This window comes from Peromyscus leucopus, chromosome 17 (assembly GCF_004664715.2).
Source record: "Peromyscus leucopus breed LL Stock chromosome 17, UCI_PerLeu_2.1, whole genome shotgun sequence".
Classification (NCBI taxonomy): Eukaryota; Metazoa; Chordata; class Mammalia; order Rodentia; family Cricetidae; genus Peromyscus; species Peromyscus leucopus.
In genome coordinates, this window is record NC_051077.1 from 20,987,136 (window position 1) to 21,004,013 (window position 16,878).

A 16,878-nucleotide genomic window follows, 5' to 3' on the forward strand; every position below is an offset into this window, starting at 1 on the left:
TTTGTCCTTAGTCCAGGGCTCTTTGTTCACAACAATAGATTTTTTTTTCTTTTCATTGACTCAGTGAAGAAAATATATGACAGTGTGATGGATGGAAAGGCAAATAATATGCCATGTTGCCTGCAAGATACACTCTCTGAGAGCGATTTTTCAGTAAACACTGTGAGGCGAGAGAACCCCACAGCGTGAACTGGTTTCCATAGCTCGGCCCCTGTATCAGGAAGCCACTCTTTACACGGCTTATCTCCAGAGCCTCCACTTCATTCTGCTCCCGCAGGCCTTTCTACACCACGTAAAAAGGCGAGGGAGAGCCTGGCTGTGACTTCCCTTGCAGGAGGGCACCAGCGAAGAACTCCAGGAAGGACAGTGTGTTCCGGGTCCGTCATGGATTGGCTCCGGCTCTTCTTCCTCCATCCCGTATCGCTTTATCAGGGGGCCGCTTTCCCCTTTGCACTGCTGTTTAATTATCTCTGCGGCATGGATTCCTTTTCCACCCGGGCCAGGTAGGCTGGATGGTTAATGCTGCTTTTCCATCTGGAAGTACAGTAATAGGGTGGAAAGAAAGCACAGTGTCCTGTAGATGTGAGGAGACCACACATCAACTACTCTCAATGCGTACTTTCTGTATGTGATGCGCTCAGAACCCTGGTCACTAATTATTGGCTGCTTGATAACGATTGTCTATAGATTAGCAGTGGCTCTCAACTTTTCTAATGCTGAGCCCCTTTAATATAATTCCGCATGTTTTGGTGATCCCCAACTCTAAAGTTATTCAGTTGCTATTTCATAACCATAATTTTGCCACTGTTATAAATCATAATGTAAACATCTGATATGCAGGATATCTGATATTCGACCACCAAGGGGTTGTGATCCAGGGGTTGAGAACCTCTGGATTAGAAAAACTGATTCAGAAATTAACTTCATGTTTGCCTTGACTCAAAAATGGGTAGATATTGAGATGATACTGGTAGTCCAAAAATGTATACCTCTGTGCTGACCACAGATCCTGGATAGTCTTTGAAGTCTTAGTTTTATAGGATTTTTCTTACCACAAATTTAAACTGTATGGAAAATATTGTTTGTGTGTTACATCTATAAAAAAGTTTTAAAATTTGCCTTTGGATGTTTTTTTTTTGTTTCTTTGTTTTTGAGAAATAAGTCAAAACAACTCTTGGTAGATTATACCTCAATTTGGTCTAAAATTGGTGTCACTAAAGATCTGATTATATATTTTCTTTATGAAGCTCAGTACTTTAGAAGCACGTTCTGTTTTGAAGAGGGCTTAGTGAAGATTCTTCTGAAAAGTCAACACTCTATTGCCTAAAGCAACGGACCTCCTAATTTTTCTTATTTAGGAAACAAAGATTTTTATTTAGTGGAGCTGTGCATGTGTGTGTCCATGTGTGTGGCGTTCGGGGTGGAATCTAGGGCTTTGCACATGCTGAAAATGCACTCTACTGCTAAGTACCCCCTCTTAGAGCTAGTGGATCCTCTTAAGTCAAATCTAGCTATATTTAATACTAGCAATTACTGGGGTTGACTAAATTAGGTGGTGTGTTAGCCTGTGTTCACAGCTGGTGGATGGCCCTTACTCTTGTTTCTGGAAGATGACTATGGAGAACAGACTTTCTTTGTTTTTATCTTTTGGTTGTTGTTTTGTGAGACAGGGCTTCCCTGTGCAGCCCTGGTTGTCCTGGAACTCACTCTATAGACCAGGCTGGCCTCAGACTCAGAGATCTGCCGTCCTCAGTCTCCTGAGTGCTGGGATTAAAAGCGTGCACCACCACTACCCAGCTTCGGAGCCGGGGGAGTGATAAAGAAGCTTTCTGTATACGGAGACTCACAGAGCAGTAAAGAGAGGTGAACACGAAAATAAAGGTTAACCCCCACGCAGCTACTCTAGGGCTGAGATTGCTCTCTGACCTGTTGAGGGTTTTTTGTTTATTTTTTAAATTTATTTTGTGTGTGTGTGTCTGTGTGTGTGTATGTGCTCCGTGTGTGTGTGCAAGAGCTGAGGAAAGTCACGAGAGGGTGTCAGATCCCCTGGAACTGGAGTTGCAGAGGGTTGTGACCCACCCAATATGGGTGCCTGGAATCAAACCCAGGTCCTCTACAGGAGCATAAGCGTGCTTAACCACTTCTCCAGAACTATTTCTCCAGTCCCAAGACTACTGTGGAGTCCTAATTCTCTAGATGAGTCTTTGTGTATGTGAATAAGCTTCCTGAGGCACCCTGTCCTTACCTAAAAAATGCAAAAAAAAAAAAAAAAAAAAAGCCTGTCTCCTGTCCCTTGCAGCCATGGTCACTTCAGTGTTGGGAATGATGGAACCCAGAGCCTTGAACATGCTATCAAGGGCTCTACCAGAGTCACATCCCTAACCCTTGCATTTGTTTACTCATTTATTTCTGAGATAGGGTCTCACTGTATACCTCAGGCTGGCCTTGAACTCATGGCTGTATGGTCTCAGCCTCCTCAGTACTGCTCACTACTAGCAGAAGGCCTAGAAATGAAATCAAAAGCACTCAATAAATTATGCAGCTTACACTGTAGATGCGGGTAGCTTATTTGATGCTTATATGTTCACACGGGAGTCATCCTCATTCAAACTACCACACAGAGCAAGTGAAGGCTTAGGTCATAGTGTTAATTGGGGTGATGTGGGGTGAGTCACCCCAAGCATAGGCTAAAAAAAAAAAGCCTAGGAATGGTCTGGTTTATGTAATAGTTTCTCACAGAGTTCTCTGCTGGTACCCCAGGAAAGGAAATGTGGTTCACAGGTGTCAGGCCCTGGGCCCCCCAGGAAAGGAACTGTGGTTCATATGTGTCAGGCACTGAACCCACACCCCGTGATGACAGTGTCTCTGGGTGCTGAGTGGTAGAGAAGTACATGCAAGCTTTGTTCACTCACCTCGATGTGCCTGGGCTAGCCCACATTACAGGTGTTCCAACGCCTTTCTCCAGCTTTATTAATGTGTCAAAATTGAAATAGAAACCTTTCATATAATGCAGAAAGAAAAACCAAGTCCATATAAGATGACTCTCCCAGACTTTACACATCTTCCTCCTGGAGCAAGGGCTGGGGCACATACTGGGGCTAGAAGAACCAAGTTCATGTAATGTGGATTCCCCCAGACTTTACACATCTTCCTCCTGGAGGCCCCTGAGCAAGGGCTGGGGCACACCCTGTTGCTTTGATGTGGGCACCTTATGTTGCTGAGAAAGACAATGGTGTTTTGTTTCCTGGCTATCGGAAGACTGCTCACCATCACAGAAGACATGTTGATCATGTCACTATTCAGTGGCAATGAACTTTTACACTAGGGAGGCAGTGATACCAAGAAGGAAAACTGGGGAATGCTGGCCAATCAGAAAAGCCATACCAGATGGCATCTTCTTTTTCTTTCAGTCTTTTTGAAACAAGGCCTCACTATATAGCCTAAGGCTAGTCTGGAACTTGCTATAAAGACCAGGCTGGCCCTAGACTTGGTAATCCTCCTGCCTCAGTCTCTTGAGTGCTGGGATGCCAGGCATGGGACACCATGCCCAGCAAGTCATCTTTAATTTGAGTCAGATCTCCTTTTGGCAGTAGCAAGATAACTGACGTAATTTATGGTTCCTTGGATTATGCAATGAGAAAGGAAGCCATGAACGGCATGAGCTGATGAAGAAAGACTGCCGGGCAGTGGCGAAAGGCAGGTGGGAAGAGAATGAAGAAAGGGAGAATAGGCCGGTCCTCTGCTGGAGAGAAGAAAGGAAGATTCTGCCCTGACTGTAGAGTTTTCATTAACTATTAAAACTTAAACAACAACAACAACCAAGCAAACTATGAGCTCCTGAGAACTAAAATCAGTAGTGAGGATGAAGGGCTGACATAAAGATTTGCTGCTTATGTGTTCAAATACTTGTCTGAGAGAGACATTGTGTCTCCTGATGGAGACTGCCGGAGTCCAGCTCCAACCTGCTCCCACCTTTCGAAGGGTTCTTAGGTGGAGGAGAGAGGAATGAGGAAATAGAGATAGAAAGAGACAATAAGAAAGACAGAGACACAGGATAGCTTCAGGAGGGCCCTAGGTCAATACCCAGCCATCCAGAGCTTTATTCAAAAGGGCTTTTTTAATAATACATCAAGGGGAGCGGCAAAAGACCTCCCCTTGCTAGATCAAAGCACACTGTACAGCCAAGTGTAGACCCTTCCAAACACCTGGTAACCATGCCTGTGGCCAAATCACCCTAATTATGCAGCCCTGCTGGGTAAAGCGAGCTCAGATTCTCTGACCTTGAGTAAGGTCTCACTAGGAAGCCTCTGTGGGCTACCACAGTCTCCTCTCTCCAGCTCTCTGAAATATGCTGGGTGATGTACACCCCATGAGGAGGAAAGGGTCTTGGCTTTGGGGGGGGGGACTTGCTAGTTTTTCCACACCCCACACTTGTTCACATTGCTTCTCAGTTAGATCTCGAGAAGCCCCATTGTCAAACTGTCTTAATCACCGTTCTATTGCTGGGAAGAGACACCATGACCAAGGCAAGTCTTATAAAAGAAAGCATTGAATTGGGGGCTGGATTACAGTTTCAGGGAGTTAGTCCATGATCACCATGGCAGGAAACATGGTGGCATGCAGGCAGGCATGGGGTTGAGAGCTTACATCCTGATCCACAGGCAGAGATAGGGGGAGAGGGAAGAAGGGAGGGAGGGAATAGAGGGAGGGAGGAGGGGGAGGGAGAAGGAGAGAGAGAGAGAGAGAGAGAGAGAGAGAGAGAGAGAGAGAGAGAGAAAGACTGGCATGGACTTTTGAAACCTCAAAACACACCTCCCCCAATAAGTCCCTACCTACTCCAACAAAGCCACGCCTCCTAACCCTTCCCAAACAGTTCCACTAACTGTGAACCAAGCATTCAAACATGTGAGCCTATGGGGCCATTCTCATTCAAATTCACAGACTTTTAGTGGTTATAGCCACTTGTATGATAGGCATGCAAGACTCACCAGGATCACCAAGAGGGGAAGCAGGATTTGTCTCTGGAGGCAGGAGTTCACACGGGACCTGGGCTCTCTTTCCTTCAGAATGGAAGAGTCACGGTGGCAACCACGCAGCTCCTTTACGTGTTGTGTCAGATCCCTTGGATGATGACGATGGAATCCACGGCCACACTGTCCTAAGCGCCACCTTGGTTGTCTCTTCTCTTTCAGGTACCTCTTTCTCCTGGCTGGCGGAGGTGTCCTGGCCATGGCTGCCATGGGGCCCTACGCACTGCTCATCTTCACCCCTACTCTCTGCACGGTGGCTCTGGTCTCCTCCCGCGGTCCACAGGAAGTCCACAGGCTGACCTTCTTCTTTCAGATGGGCTGGCAGACCCTGTGCCACCTGGGTCTTCACTACACCCAATACTACCTACAAGAGCCTCCACCCGTGCGGTAAAGGCCCCCGTCGGTTTGCTCGTACCAAGCTGACTCTAATCCTCACACGTCTGCGGAGCGCGCTCTTAAGCTATTTTAGCGTCTCCCAGGGCTCAACCTCTTTTCCTAGAAAAGGAACCCAGGGCTGGCAATAGCTTTCTTGAAAGGCTGTGTGTGCGGTGTCGGAGCTCATCAGTGCAACATGCAGTTCTGTAACCACGCAGAGTCGCTCCGCGCCACTGTCCGTGCACTCGGTGTCTTGGCACTTGCTGTAGCTGTCATCATGCCTGGCAGTGATGACAGTTTGTTCATCTCAGCCTTGGCAGTTTGGGCACAGCCAAATCACAGAGGGCCTGGCTGCCGCTGCCTGCTATCTTTCTTTGGGCTCCCGCCCTTCCATCTCCAAGAAGGCTAGCCACCCAATCTAGAGAGCCACAGAGAACAAAAACCAAGAGCTAATTACAGACTAGAGATGTGCGTCTTGAGCCAGGGGGATTGGCAGGACTGGGAGCCAATCCAGCATCTCTGTCTGTGGTCCTGACACCGAGTGTTCCTGGCACCCCATGGCTGTCAGCTGGCAGAGGTCTGTGTCACTCAGGGCATCCAGGCTATGACAGCACCCGGCAGGGTCACCGCCTGATTCGAACCCATTAGCTCATGGAGTTCGCCACTCCCACTTCATCTAGAGTCCTTTAAAAATGATGGCAAGCCAGACATGGTGACACTGGCCTGTAACCCCAGCACAAGGAGGGAGAGGCAGGAGGATCAGGAGTTCAAGGTGATCCTCCGTTACATAGCAAATCCAAGACCAGCCTGGGATGCACAAGATCCCATCTCAAAAACAACAAACAAATAAACAAGACAATGTTCACCAAGACTTTTCAGACTTGCGGGCTTAAAGAGATGGCTGGGCGGGCGGGCGGGCGGGCAAGAGGGCTTGCTGTGCAAAATGAGGACCGGAGTTCAAACCTCAAGAACTGGTGGAAAGAGCTAGGTGTGGTTGGGTGTGCACTTGTAACCCCAGCTCTGTGCGTATATTGGGAGAGGCGTGGTGACAGGAGGGTCGCTGGGGCTCGATGACAGCCAGCCTCACTCCAGGTTCAGTGAGAGACCCTGTATACCGAGGGAGTAAGGTAGACAGGGATAGAGCAGGAAAACCATCGCTTATTCTCCCTTGGCCTCCATGTGTGCATACAACACATACACAGACACACGCATAGATATAGACACACATAGATATAGACACCACACACACACACACACACACAAGATATACATAGATACACACAGACACACACACACATAGACACACACACAGATATACACAGACATACATACTTTACACACACACAAGACAGACACAGATATACACAGACACACACACACATAGATACACAGATACACACAGACACACATACACAGATACACACAGACACACACACAGACACACACAGACATACACAGATAGATACACACAGATACAAATATACAGACACACATAGATATACACCCCCCCACATACAGAGATATACACAGACACAGACATACATGTATACACACATATAAGACACACACACACAAGACATACAGATACACACAAACAGACACACAGACACAGACACAGACACACACACACACACACACACACACACACACACACACACACACACGGGTGGGTTAGGTTGGGGATGGACTGACTTAAGTCTTGCTTCTCTGGGAAGGATTAGATGGCAGGTGGGTGGGATGACTGTACAGAATATGATGAATCGGGACTGCACTAGGAAGCCAGGGCCTGGCAGAGGCCGGGAAGGCAAGTTGAACAGGCTCTGAGCGGATGGGAGGAAGGCTGGGGCAGACGTGAATGACGACAGCATGTGCTAGCTAGCCAGAGCTGCTGGAGCCAAGCCCATTGACTGGGTGATACACACAGCAGAACTCTATCTCTCCACAGCTCAGGGGCCGGAAGTGCAAGCAAGGATGGTGTGCAGGCACAGGGTCTGCGTCTGAGCCTTCTCACCTTGGCTCATAGATGGCCACCTTCTCCTGGGTTGTCAATGGTCATCGTGAGCGTGTGTCCCCGTGTCCGATCACACACGTGTCACTGTGTGTGTCTGAATCCTTTAGTCACGTTGGATGAGTGTGATGAGTCTGCCCGTGTGATATCACTTTAACCTCTCCTTTAAAGACTGTCTCTAAGTATGCTCACACTGAGTCATCGGGGGTTAGAACTTCAGGATGTGAATTTGGGGGACACAGACTGCAATAGTAGAAGAGGAGTTGGCATTTGGAGGGCACCCTGTGGTTGGTTGTTTTGCTCTTTTGGCTCTTTGTTCTTTGGTGGGGGGGTGCCCTTGGAGTCCTCCCCTTCTCTGGTTCCTTCTTCCTCTCCTCCCAGAATTCTCCTTCTATAGATCCTCTCTGCCTGCCAGCCCCACCTATCTCTCTTTCCTGCCTCGCTATTGGCCATTCAGCTCTTTATTATACCATCAGATGTTTTACACAGACACAGTAACACAGCTTCACAGAGGTAAACAAATGCAACATAAGTAAAAGTAACATACCTTCAAATCATATTCTACCACAGGACCCTGATCTCAGGGGTAGTCAGGCAGGAGGCTCTGATGTCCTCAAGTCAGGTGCCCAGACGGACACAGTCACGCCTGGGGACAGCTCTTGACTATGCAGTGTGTCACCGGCTGTCCTCAGCAGTCTCATCAGCAGGATCTCTGATGGTGTCCTGGTGAAGGTTCAGTGGCAGCTGCTCGAGAGCCACTGCTCACCCTGATGCATTTTCCAGCGCACATCCTCTGTCACCAGAATATTACAGCCAGGACATGGCTTAGAATTAAAAACTTCAACTTCCTGTAATCTTGTCACTACGAATTCTTGCTTCTTTTGTATCAGATGTCTTCCATGTCTCCAGTCTTAAATTTCTTTTTATTGATTTTCTTTTTTTTATATATGGAATGTTCTAGAACTTACTATATAGTACAGACAAGCCTCCAGGTTACTATCCTCTTGCCTCAGACTCTTGAGTGTGGAAATTATAGGTGTGAATCACCATACTGGCTCTGACCCTAATATTTACAAGTCATTCTTTTTTTTAGGAATATTTTATTAATTTATTAATTTATAATTTATTTATTGCACATGACACAGCACTCCTGTGGAGATTAGAAGGCAATTTTTTTTTCTTTTTCTTTTTTTGGAGACATGATTTCTCTGTAGCCTTGGCTATCCTAGAACTCCCTCTGTAGATCAGGCTGGCCTCAAGTCACAGAAATCTGTATGCCTCTATCACCTGAGTGCTGGGATTAAAGGCGTGTGTCACTACTACCCAGCTCAGAAGGCAACTTTTGGGAGCCAATTTTCTTCTTTTTTTAGTCCTGGGATTGAACTCAGGATATCAACCTCAAGTGCCTTAATTCACTGAGCCATCTTCCAGCCCTTTTAAAGCCATTCCAAAATAGTATAACCAGGAGGTGGAGAGATGGTTCCATGGTTAAGAGCACTGGCTGCTCTTGCAAAAGACCCAGGTTCAATTCCCAGCAGCCACATGATAGCTCACAACCTTCCAAAACTCCAGTTCCAGGGGAGCTGATGTTCCCTTCTGGAATCCTCAGGCATGTATGTAAGTATTACCCAAACTTACATGCAGGCAACACACCCATACATATAAAAATAAAAATTTTAAATATAATGTGTATATAATAGCCAGCCAGATACGGTGGCACAATGCTTTTAATCCAGCATTCAGAAGGTAGTCAGGAGTAGCCCGTGAGATCCAGTTCAGCCAGGGCTACAAGTGAAACCCTGTCTCAAAACAATTATCATCAATATTTTCCCACAGTATTCCTCATCATTCTTTTTTTTTTTCATTTCTATCCAATGATTAGTGTTTTTGCCCTGGAATAATGTGTGGTTCTGAAATATAACCTGAAATAACAAAGAGTTCTTTGTGGAATGTGGTTTGCTATGAGATCTGTGGGCAGGTAGGGACAGCAACGAGAGAATAAATCCGGCATGGCTTCACATATGTATTTATTTAATCTCTTTCAGATTCTACATTGCTCTTTCTTCTCTCATGCTCTTGACCCAGAGGGTCACGTCGCTCTCACTGGACATTCGTGAGGGGAAAGTGGAGGCAGCGTCTGGCAGCATCAGGAACAGAAGTTCTTTGTCTGAGTGCCTGAGCGAGACTCTACCCTATTTCAGCTACTTGCTCTTTTTCCCTGCCCTCCTGGGAGGCCCCCTGTGTTCTTTTCAGAGATTTCAAGCTTGTGTTGAAAGACCAAGCTCTTCTTATCCCAGTATCTCATTCTGGGCTCTGACCTGGAGGGGCGTGCAGATTGCGGGTCTGGAATGCCTCAAGGTGGTGCTGAGGAGGGCGGTGAGCGCCGGAGCCGGGCTGGAAGAGTGTCAGCAGCTGGAGTGCATCTACGTCATGTGGTCCACAGCTGGGCTCTTCAAACTCACCTACTACGCGCACTGGATCCTGGACGACTCTCTCCTCCATGCGGCGGGCTTTGGGTCTGAGGCTGGCCAGAGGTCTGGGGAGGAGGGATACATCCCCGACGTGGACATGTGGACCCTGGAAACTACCCACAGGATCTCCCTGTTCGCGAGGCAGTGGAACCGGAGCACGGCCCGGTGGCTCCGGCGGCTGGTCTTCCAGAACAGCCGGCGCTGGCCGGTGCTGCAGACTTTTGCTTTCTCCGCCTGGTGGCACGGGCTCCACCCGGGGCAGGTGTTTGGCTTCCTGTGCTGGTCTGTCATGGTGGAAGCCGATTACCTGATTCACGCTTTTGCCAATGTCTCCATCAGCTCCTGGCCCCTGTGGCTGCTCTATAGAGCCCTCACCTGGGCCCAGACCCAGCTCATCATTGCCTACGTCATGCTGGCGGTGGAGGGCCGGAGCCTTTCCTCTCTAGGCCGGCTGTGTTGTTCATACAACAGTATCTTCCCCGGGGTGTACTGTGTTTTGCTTTTTCTATTAGCAAAGAGAAAACAGAAATGTAACTGAAATCCCCCCCCGCCCCCGGTCTTTCATCTCATCCAGCCATGAAACCGAGCTTAGGAAATGCCAGAGGATGCGTTGATGATTAAAGTATTTCAGCTTTTTTTTCATGGCGGGCGGTGGTGCGCACGCCTTTAATCCCAGCACTCGGGAGGCAGAGCCAGGCAGATCTCTGTGAGTTCGAGGCCAGCCTGGTCTCCAATGCAAGATCCAGGAAAGGTGCAAAGCTACACAGAGAAACCCTGTTTTGGAAAAACCAAAATAATAATAATAATGATAATAATTAATAATAAAAATTAAAATTAAAAAAAAGTTTTTAAGTATTGGTTGGATAAACCTGATGCCTGGCCACAGAGATGTGCTGGCCTACTGTGGTAGTTTGAATAAGAATGGCTTCCACAGTTTCCTATTTAAATGTTTAGGGAGTGGCACTATTTGAAAGGATTTGGGGGTGTGGTCTTGTTGGAGGAAGTGTATCACTGGGGGGTGGGCTTTGAGGGTTCAAAAGCCCAGGCTGGCCTAAGCTCTGCTGCCTGCCTGTGGATCCGGATGTAGAACTCTCAGTTCCTTCTCCATCACCATGCATGCCATCAAGCTCCCTGTCGTGGTGATAATGGACTGAACCTCTGAACTGTAAGCCAGCCCCAATGAAATGTTTTCCTTTAGAAGAGGTGTCGCGGTCATGGTGTCTCTTCACAGCGATAGAGCAGTGACTAAAACACCTACATTTAACAAGCTATTCTGTTGCTGCTGGGTTAAAAGCAGAGAAGCACATGGACTTACTTTTCTAGATGTGGAAGAGACATTTAAGTGAAGACATGCTGGGTGGTAGTGGTGCACGCCTTTAATCCCAGCACTTGGGAGGCAGAGGCAGGAACTCTCTGTGAGTTCGAGGTCAGCCTGGTCTACAAAAGGAGTTCCAGGACAGCCAGGACTACATAGAGAAACCCTGTCTGGGTGTGTGTGTGTGTGTTGTTGTGTGTGTATGTGTGTGTGTGTGTGACAAACCAAAACCAAAACAAACAAAACACATAAGTGGTATTTGGAGGGCATATTGAGTGTTTGCCCAGCATGTGTGAGGTCCTAGGTTCAATCCTCACCACCACATTAAAAAAACAAAAACAACCCCCACCAACACACACAACCCCCCTCCCCAAAAAAAAAACCTAGATAAAGCCTCCAAGTACTGTGAACCACATGAAGATGTTATACACACGGAGATTCAAATGTCCAGGGTCCAGTGGGCCCTGTAGACTCCGGAATGTGGATTATAGTAATCTGGCATGAATTGACTTTTCATTGCTATATAATGAAATGTTAGAGACATGATAACTTAGGAAGAAAAGGAGGTTTATTTAGATGTCAGGTTTAGAGGCTCAAAGTCTGAAACTGGTTGGTCCTATTGGTTCAGCTTCTGTTGAGGCCCTCATCGTGGATTGTGGTATTGTATTCCCCCAAATATTATGCATGCTAATAAACTTATCTGGGGTCAGAGACAGAGCAGCCACAATATTAAACATAAAGGATAGGCAGTGGTAGCACATGCCTTTAATCCTAGTATTCCAGAGGCAGAAATCCATGTGTTCAAGGATACAGCCAAGCATGGTGAACTCACGCCTTTAATCCCAGAAAGCAAGCCTTTAATCCCAGGGAGTGGTGGTAGAAAGCAGAAAGGTATATAAGGCATGAGGACCAGAAGCATTTGGCTAGAAGCATTTGGCTGGTTAAGCTTTCAGGCTTTGGAGCAGCAGTTCAGCTGAGAGCCATTGGGATGAGGATACAGAAGCTTCCAGTCTGAGGAAACAAGACCAGCTGAGAAGTTGGCCAGGTGAGGTTAGCTGTGACTTGTTCTGTCTCTCTGATCTACCAGCATTGACCCCAATAACTGGCCTTGGGTTTGATTTTATTAATAAGAACTTTTAGGATTCATGCTACAGTGGATGCCATCACCTCACAGCGGAAGCCAGAGTAGAGACAATGGCTCCCATCTCAAACATTAAACCAGAGAGCTCTCAGGACCAGGATTAGCTTTTCCTAACAATCCTCTTGGGAAACATACTAAGGAGTCCCCTGAGAATTACCTTCAGCTCTTTGGGGGACATGACCATCTCTTAAAGGTTTTGCTGTCTGTCAACACTGCCACCCTGGGGACCAGGCCTCTAATACATGTACGTCTAGGAAACACTCAACCCTAGTAATCCAGGCAAGGTGGCATATGACTGGAATCCCAGTATTCAGGAATCTTCTGCAAGGAAACCCCAAGTCTGAGGTGGGAGGGCTCCACATAGTGAGACCCTACCTCAACCAAACAAATACTCAAATCAGCCAGCAAACAAAGAGACTATCAGACACAAAGCGAAAGCGACAATACTCAACCGTATCATCCTATTATTCTGTCCCATGAACTCATCCGTAGCCATAGGCTTGGCACATTTAGTCTATGCGGCCATTCAAATTATGAAAATATCTCTCTTTTTTTTTTTTTTTTTTTTTTTTTTTCGAGACAGGGTTTCTCTGCGTAGTTTTGCGCTTTCCTGAGCTCACTTGGTAGCCAGGCTGGCCTCGAACTCACAGCGATCCGCCTGGCTCTGCTTCCCGAGTGCTGGGATTAAAGGCGTGTGCCACCACCGCCCGGCTATGAAAATATCTCTTACATCCTAAGAGACTGGAATGTTTGCTGGACCTCACGGCTGAGTTAATAACACACCTTGAGGTCACTGAAGACTTAAATTGGCTATCCTACTGTTTACTCAGACTGCTGGCTTCACCTGCCTTTAGGAGGACGATGTAGCAACCGACCTTATTTGCCTTGGACTTCCCATGTAACCAGCTTTTACAACCTAAGCTAAACAGTAGTTGTAATCTTAAATTATAGACCTTTCCATGCCCTTGACCCAGATAATGCTTGTGTATTATTTGCTGAAAGCAGCTGTCTTAGTTAGGGTTTCTATTGCTGTGAAGAGACACCATGACCACAGCAACTCACATAAAGGGAACATTTAATTGGGGCTGGTTTACAGTTCAGAGGTTTAGCCCATTATCACCATGGTGGAAAGCATGGCGGCATGCAGGCAGACACGGTGCTGGAGAAGGAGCTGAGAGTCTCCTACATCTAGATCTTCAGGCAGCAGGAAGAGAGAGTGACACTGGGCCTGGCTTGAGCTTCTGAAATCTCAGAATCCGTCCCCAGGGTCAGGTGTCCTTCAACAAGGCCACACCTACTCCAACACAGCCACACCTCCTAAGAGTGTCACTCCCTATGGGCCTATGGGAACATTTTATTCAAACCACCATAGCAGCAAATACAGAAGTTGAAAGAATCAAATCGACCATAAAGGTTGAAAACATCCATTTATTGGTTGACAATAATGTTTGATATCTGGGTCAGTTGGGTCACTTGGGGCCAGTGACTTAATCCCTTGTAAAACTCTGCTAAAGATGTCTGCAAATTATCCCATTTGTTCCCCATGTGTAAAGCTCTTTGTCAGGGACAGGCACACAGACAAAACAGACAGACACACAGGGCAGGCACAAACACAGACTCATGGAGCAGACAGACAGAGGACAAAAGACAGAGCATGAAGCTGGTTATCCAAATCTGGCCTGACAAGGGGTAGTGCTTTTCTTTCTTTCTCCAATGAGACACCAATGCATTATTGGTAACATGCAGCCAATCACTAATGTGTTTAACCCATACAGGACTAAACTTGGAAATTTGGATTTAAAAAAGAAATAGAAATAGTGACTGGTACACAGACATTTTTGTTTGAGTGTTTCTCTTAGCATGTACTAGAATGAATTATCACTGGTAAACTGGATGTGATGATGACTTATTCTTAGGAGACTAAGCGAAAAACCAACCCGTGTCGATTAGTGTGCCGGCTCAAGTCAAAGCAGAGTCATCTGGAAGAAGGACCCTCAACTGAGGAGCTGATTCCATCAGACTGGATGGAGTGTGGGCATGTCTGTGGGGCATTTTCTTGACTGAAGATTGATGTGGGAGGGCAAGTGGTCCTGGGCTGTAGGACCAAGCAGCCTGGCGAAGCCATGGACACTAAGTTCGTACGCAGCACTCTTCCATGGGCTCTGCTGCAGCTCCCGCCTCCATGTTCCTGCCTTGAGTGCTGACCTCAGCTTCCCTCAGTGATGGGCTCAAGGTAAGGTGAAATAAACCCTTTTCTCCCCAGGTTGGTTTTGGGAAGTCTTTTTTTTTTTTTTTTTTTTTTTTTTTTAATCACACCACAGAAATCAAACTAGATCACCACCTAACACTTGGTAACTACTTATGGAGTTGTCGAAACCAAAACCGACTAAACGTAACAAAGGAAGAGGTGGGCTGCAGGAGGCACACAGTCTCTGGAGAACTGTAAGGCAGCTGTCCTTCCTTTCCCTGGCTCCTTAATAAACCAATCTTTACGTTTCACACCCACCCACACAGGGTATCAGAACCTCCAACTCATCCAGGAAGCAACACTACATCTGTGGGCATCTGGACCATACACAATTACTCTTTTCCTTTAAAAAACAAAACATGTATTTGTGTGTGTGTGTGTGTGTGTGTGTGTGTGTGTGTGTGTGTGTGTTGTGGAATATTATTTGAAGGTGTGTTCCTTTTGCTTATGTTGCATTTGTTTAACTCTGTGAAGCTGTGTTATTGTGCCTGTCTAAAACACCTGATGGTCTAATAAAGAACTGATCAATAGCAAGGCAGGAGAAAGGACAGGCGGGGCTGGCAGGCAGAGAGAATAAATAGAGGGAGAAATCTAGGAAGAGGAGAGATTTAGGAGCCAGAGAAGGAGGAGGACGTCAGGGGCCAGCCACCCAGTTACACAGCAAGCCATGGAGTAAGAGGAAGATTTATGGAAGAGAACAGGAAAAGCCCAGAGGCAAAAGGTAGACGGGCTAAGTTAAGAAAAGCTGGCAAGCTACAAGCCAAGCTAAAGCCAGGCACTCATAAGTAATAATAAGCCTCCGTGTGTGTGAATTTGTTTGGGAGCTGGGTGGTGGGTCCTCCAAAAGAGCCAAAAACAACCACAGGCGTATGTGTGAGCATTGGATATCTTCCTCAATTGTTCTCCACCATATTTTTTTTGAGACACGGTCCTCAATAAACCTTGAGCTTAGGGATTCAGCTAGATTGGCTGGCCAGCAAGGTCAGGGACCCACCTGCCTCTACCTTCTCAGTGCTCCTATGCCTTGATTTTATGTGGGAGCCGGGGATTAAACTCAGGTCTCAATGGTCGTACAGCAAGCATCTGACCTACCGAGTTATCTCTCCAGTCTGACTTGTCTTTAAGTCCGTGTTAAGTCAGCTCACTGTTTCTTTACACTTTTTGACTGTTTTGAGAAATCATCTCACTATGCAACCTGGTCTAGACTCAAACCACGATCCTCCTGCTTCTATCTTCTGAGATCACATCACCATGTCCAGTTTACCAGTGATAATTCACTCTAGTACATACTAAAAGAAACACACACCCATTCAAATAAAAATGTCTCTGGACCAACTAAAAGAATCTGCTTACCTGGGATGACTTCCACCACGAAGGCATGGTACAGGGACTGGCTGTCGTTCAGGGGTAGAGCGCATGGTTAATACGTGCAAGGCCCTGGATTCAGTCTCCACCACACACACACAGAGGTTGGGGGTGGAGAGAGGGCGAGTGAGTTAGTTATAGGTCATCTAATTCACGTGAGGCAAGGAGACAAATCTTAGCACTGAGAGCATCCCAATCCACCAATGAGGGCCCTGATGAGCAGGGGTGGCATGGATCTGTAGTCTTACCCACAGCAGTTTTTTTTTTTATACTTCCATACTTTCTCTCAGTAGTCAACAGTCCAGAAGAGTCAAGTGGACATAGGATTTCCCTGAGTCAGAGGTGGTCAAGAGCAAACGACTGATGGCCAGGGAGGGTTAAAGGTAAATGACGAACATGTCATTATAACGACCATCCTTTGGCTAACTCAGAGAAGCAGTGTGGGTGGGGGACATGTTAGGTGGCAAGAAAGTTAATCATCATTGCAGCATTATTTACAGAAAAAAAAGTTGGGGAAAGTTGTCAATTAATAACATTAAACAATAACACTAAATTATGATTGATCATCACAGAGAGATTAAAAATGAATACTTTGCATGGGGGTGCTTCCAGGGAGCCAGCTATTCGGGTGTATTCAGCTTATAAAATATCCTTCAAGATGTCATTAAGGCTTGGCTTGTGACTCTCCTCTTCTCTCTTTTTTTTATATATATATGAAAAATATATATATGAAAAATATATATATGAAACTATAACTATATATATAAAACTATATATAACTATATATATTTCCTGAGTACTTTCAACAATTAGAGAAATGTTTCTGAGGAAATATTAAAAATTTCCAAAGAAGTTGGTCAATAAAAGTTAAAATGCTCTGTCAGGTCAGCAAGTGGCTCAGTGGGTAAGAAGAACTTGCCTTGCA

The 16,878-nt window shown here is 46.4% G+C and overlaps 1 protein-coding gene across 1 annotated transcript; it reads left to right on the forward strand.

The window, feature by feature from the left end:
* The first annotated feature begins 292 nt into the window (after positions 1-292).
* On the forward strand, positions 293-10,422 carry Mboat4 (membrane bound O-acyltransferase domain containing 4). Its single transcript, XM_028877175.2, has 3 exons — positions 293-503; positions 5,193-5,417; positions 9,459-10,422. Exons 1-3 carry the CDS (start codon positions 385-387, stop codon positions 10,420-10,422), a joined length of 1,308 nt encoding a protein of 435 aa, XP_028733008.1. The 5' UTR covers positions 293-384.
* The last annotated feature ends 6,456 nt before the right edge of the window (positions 10,423-16,878 follow it).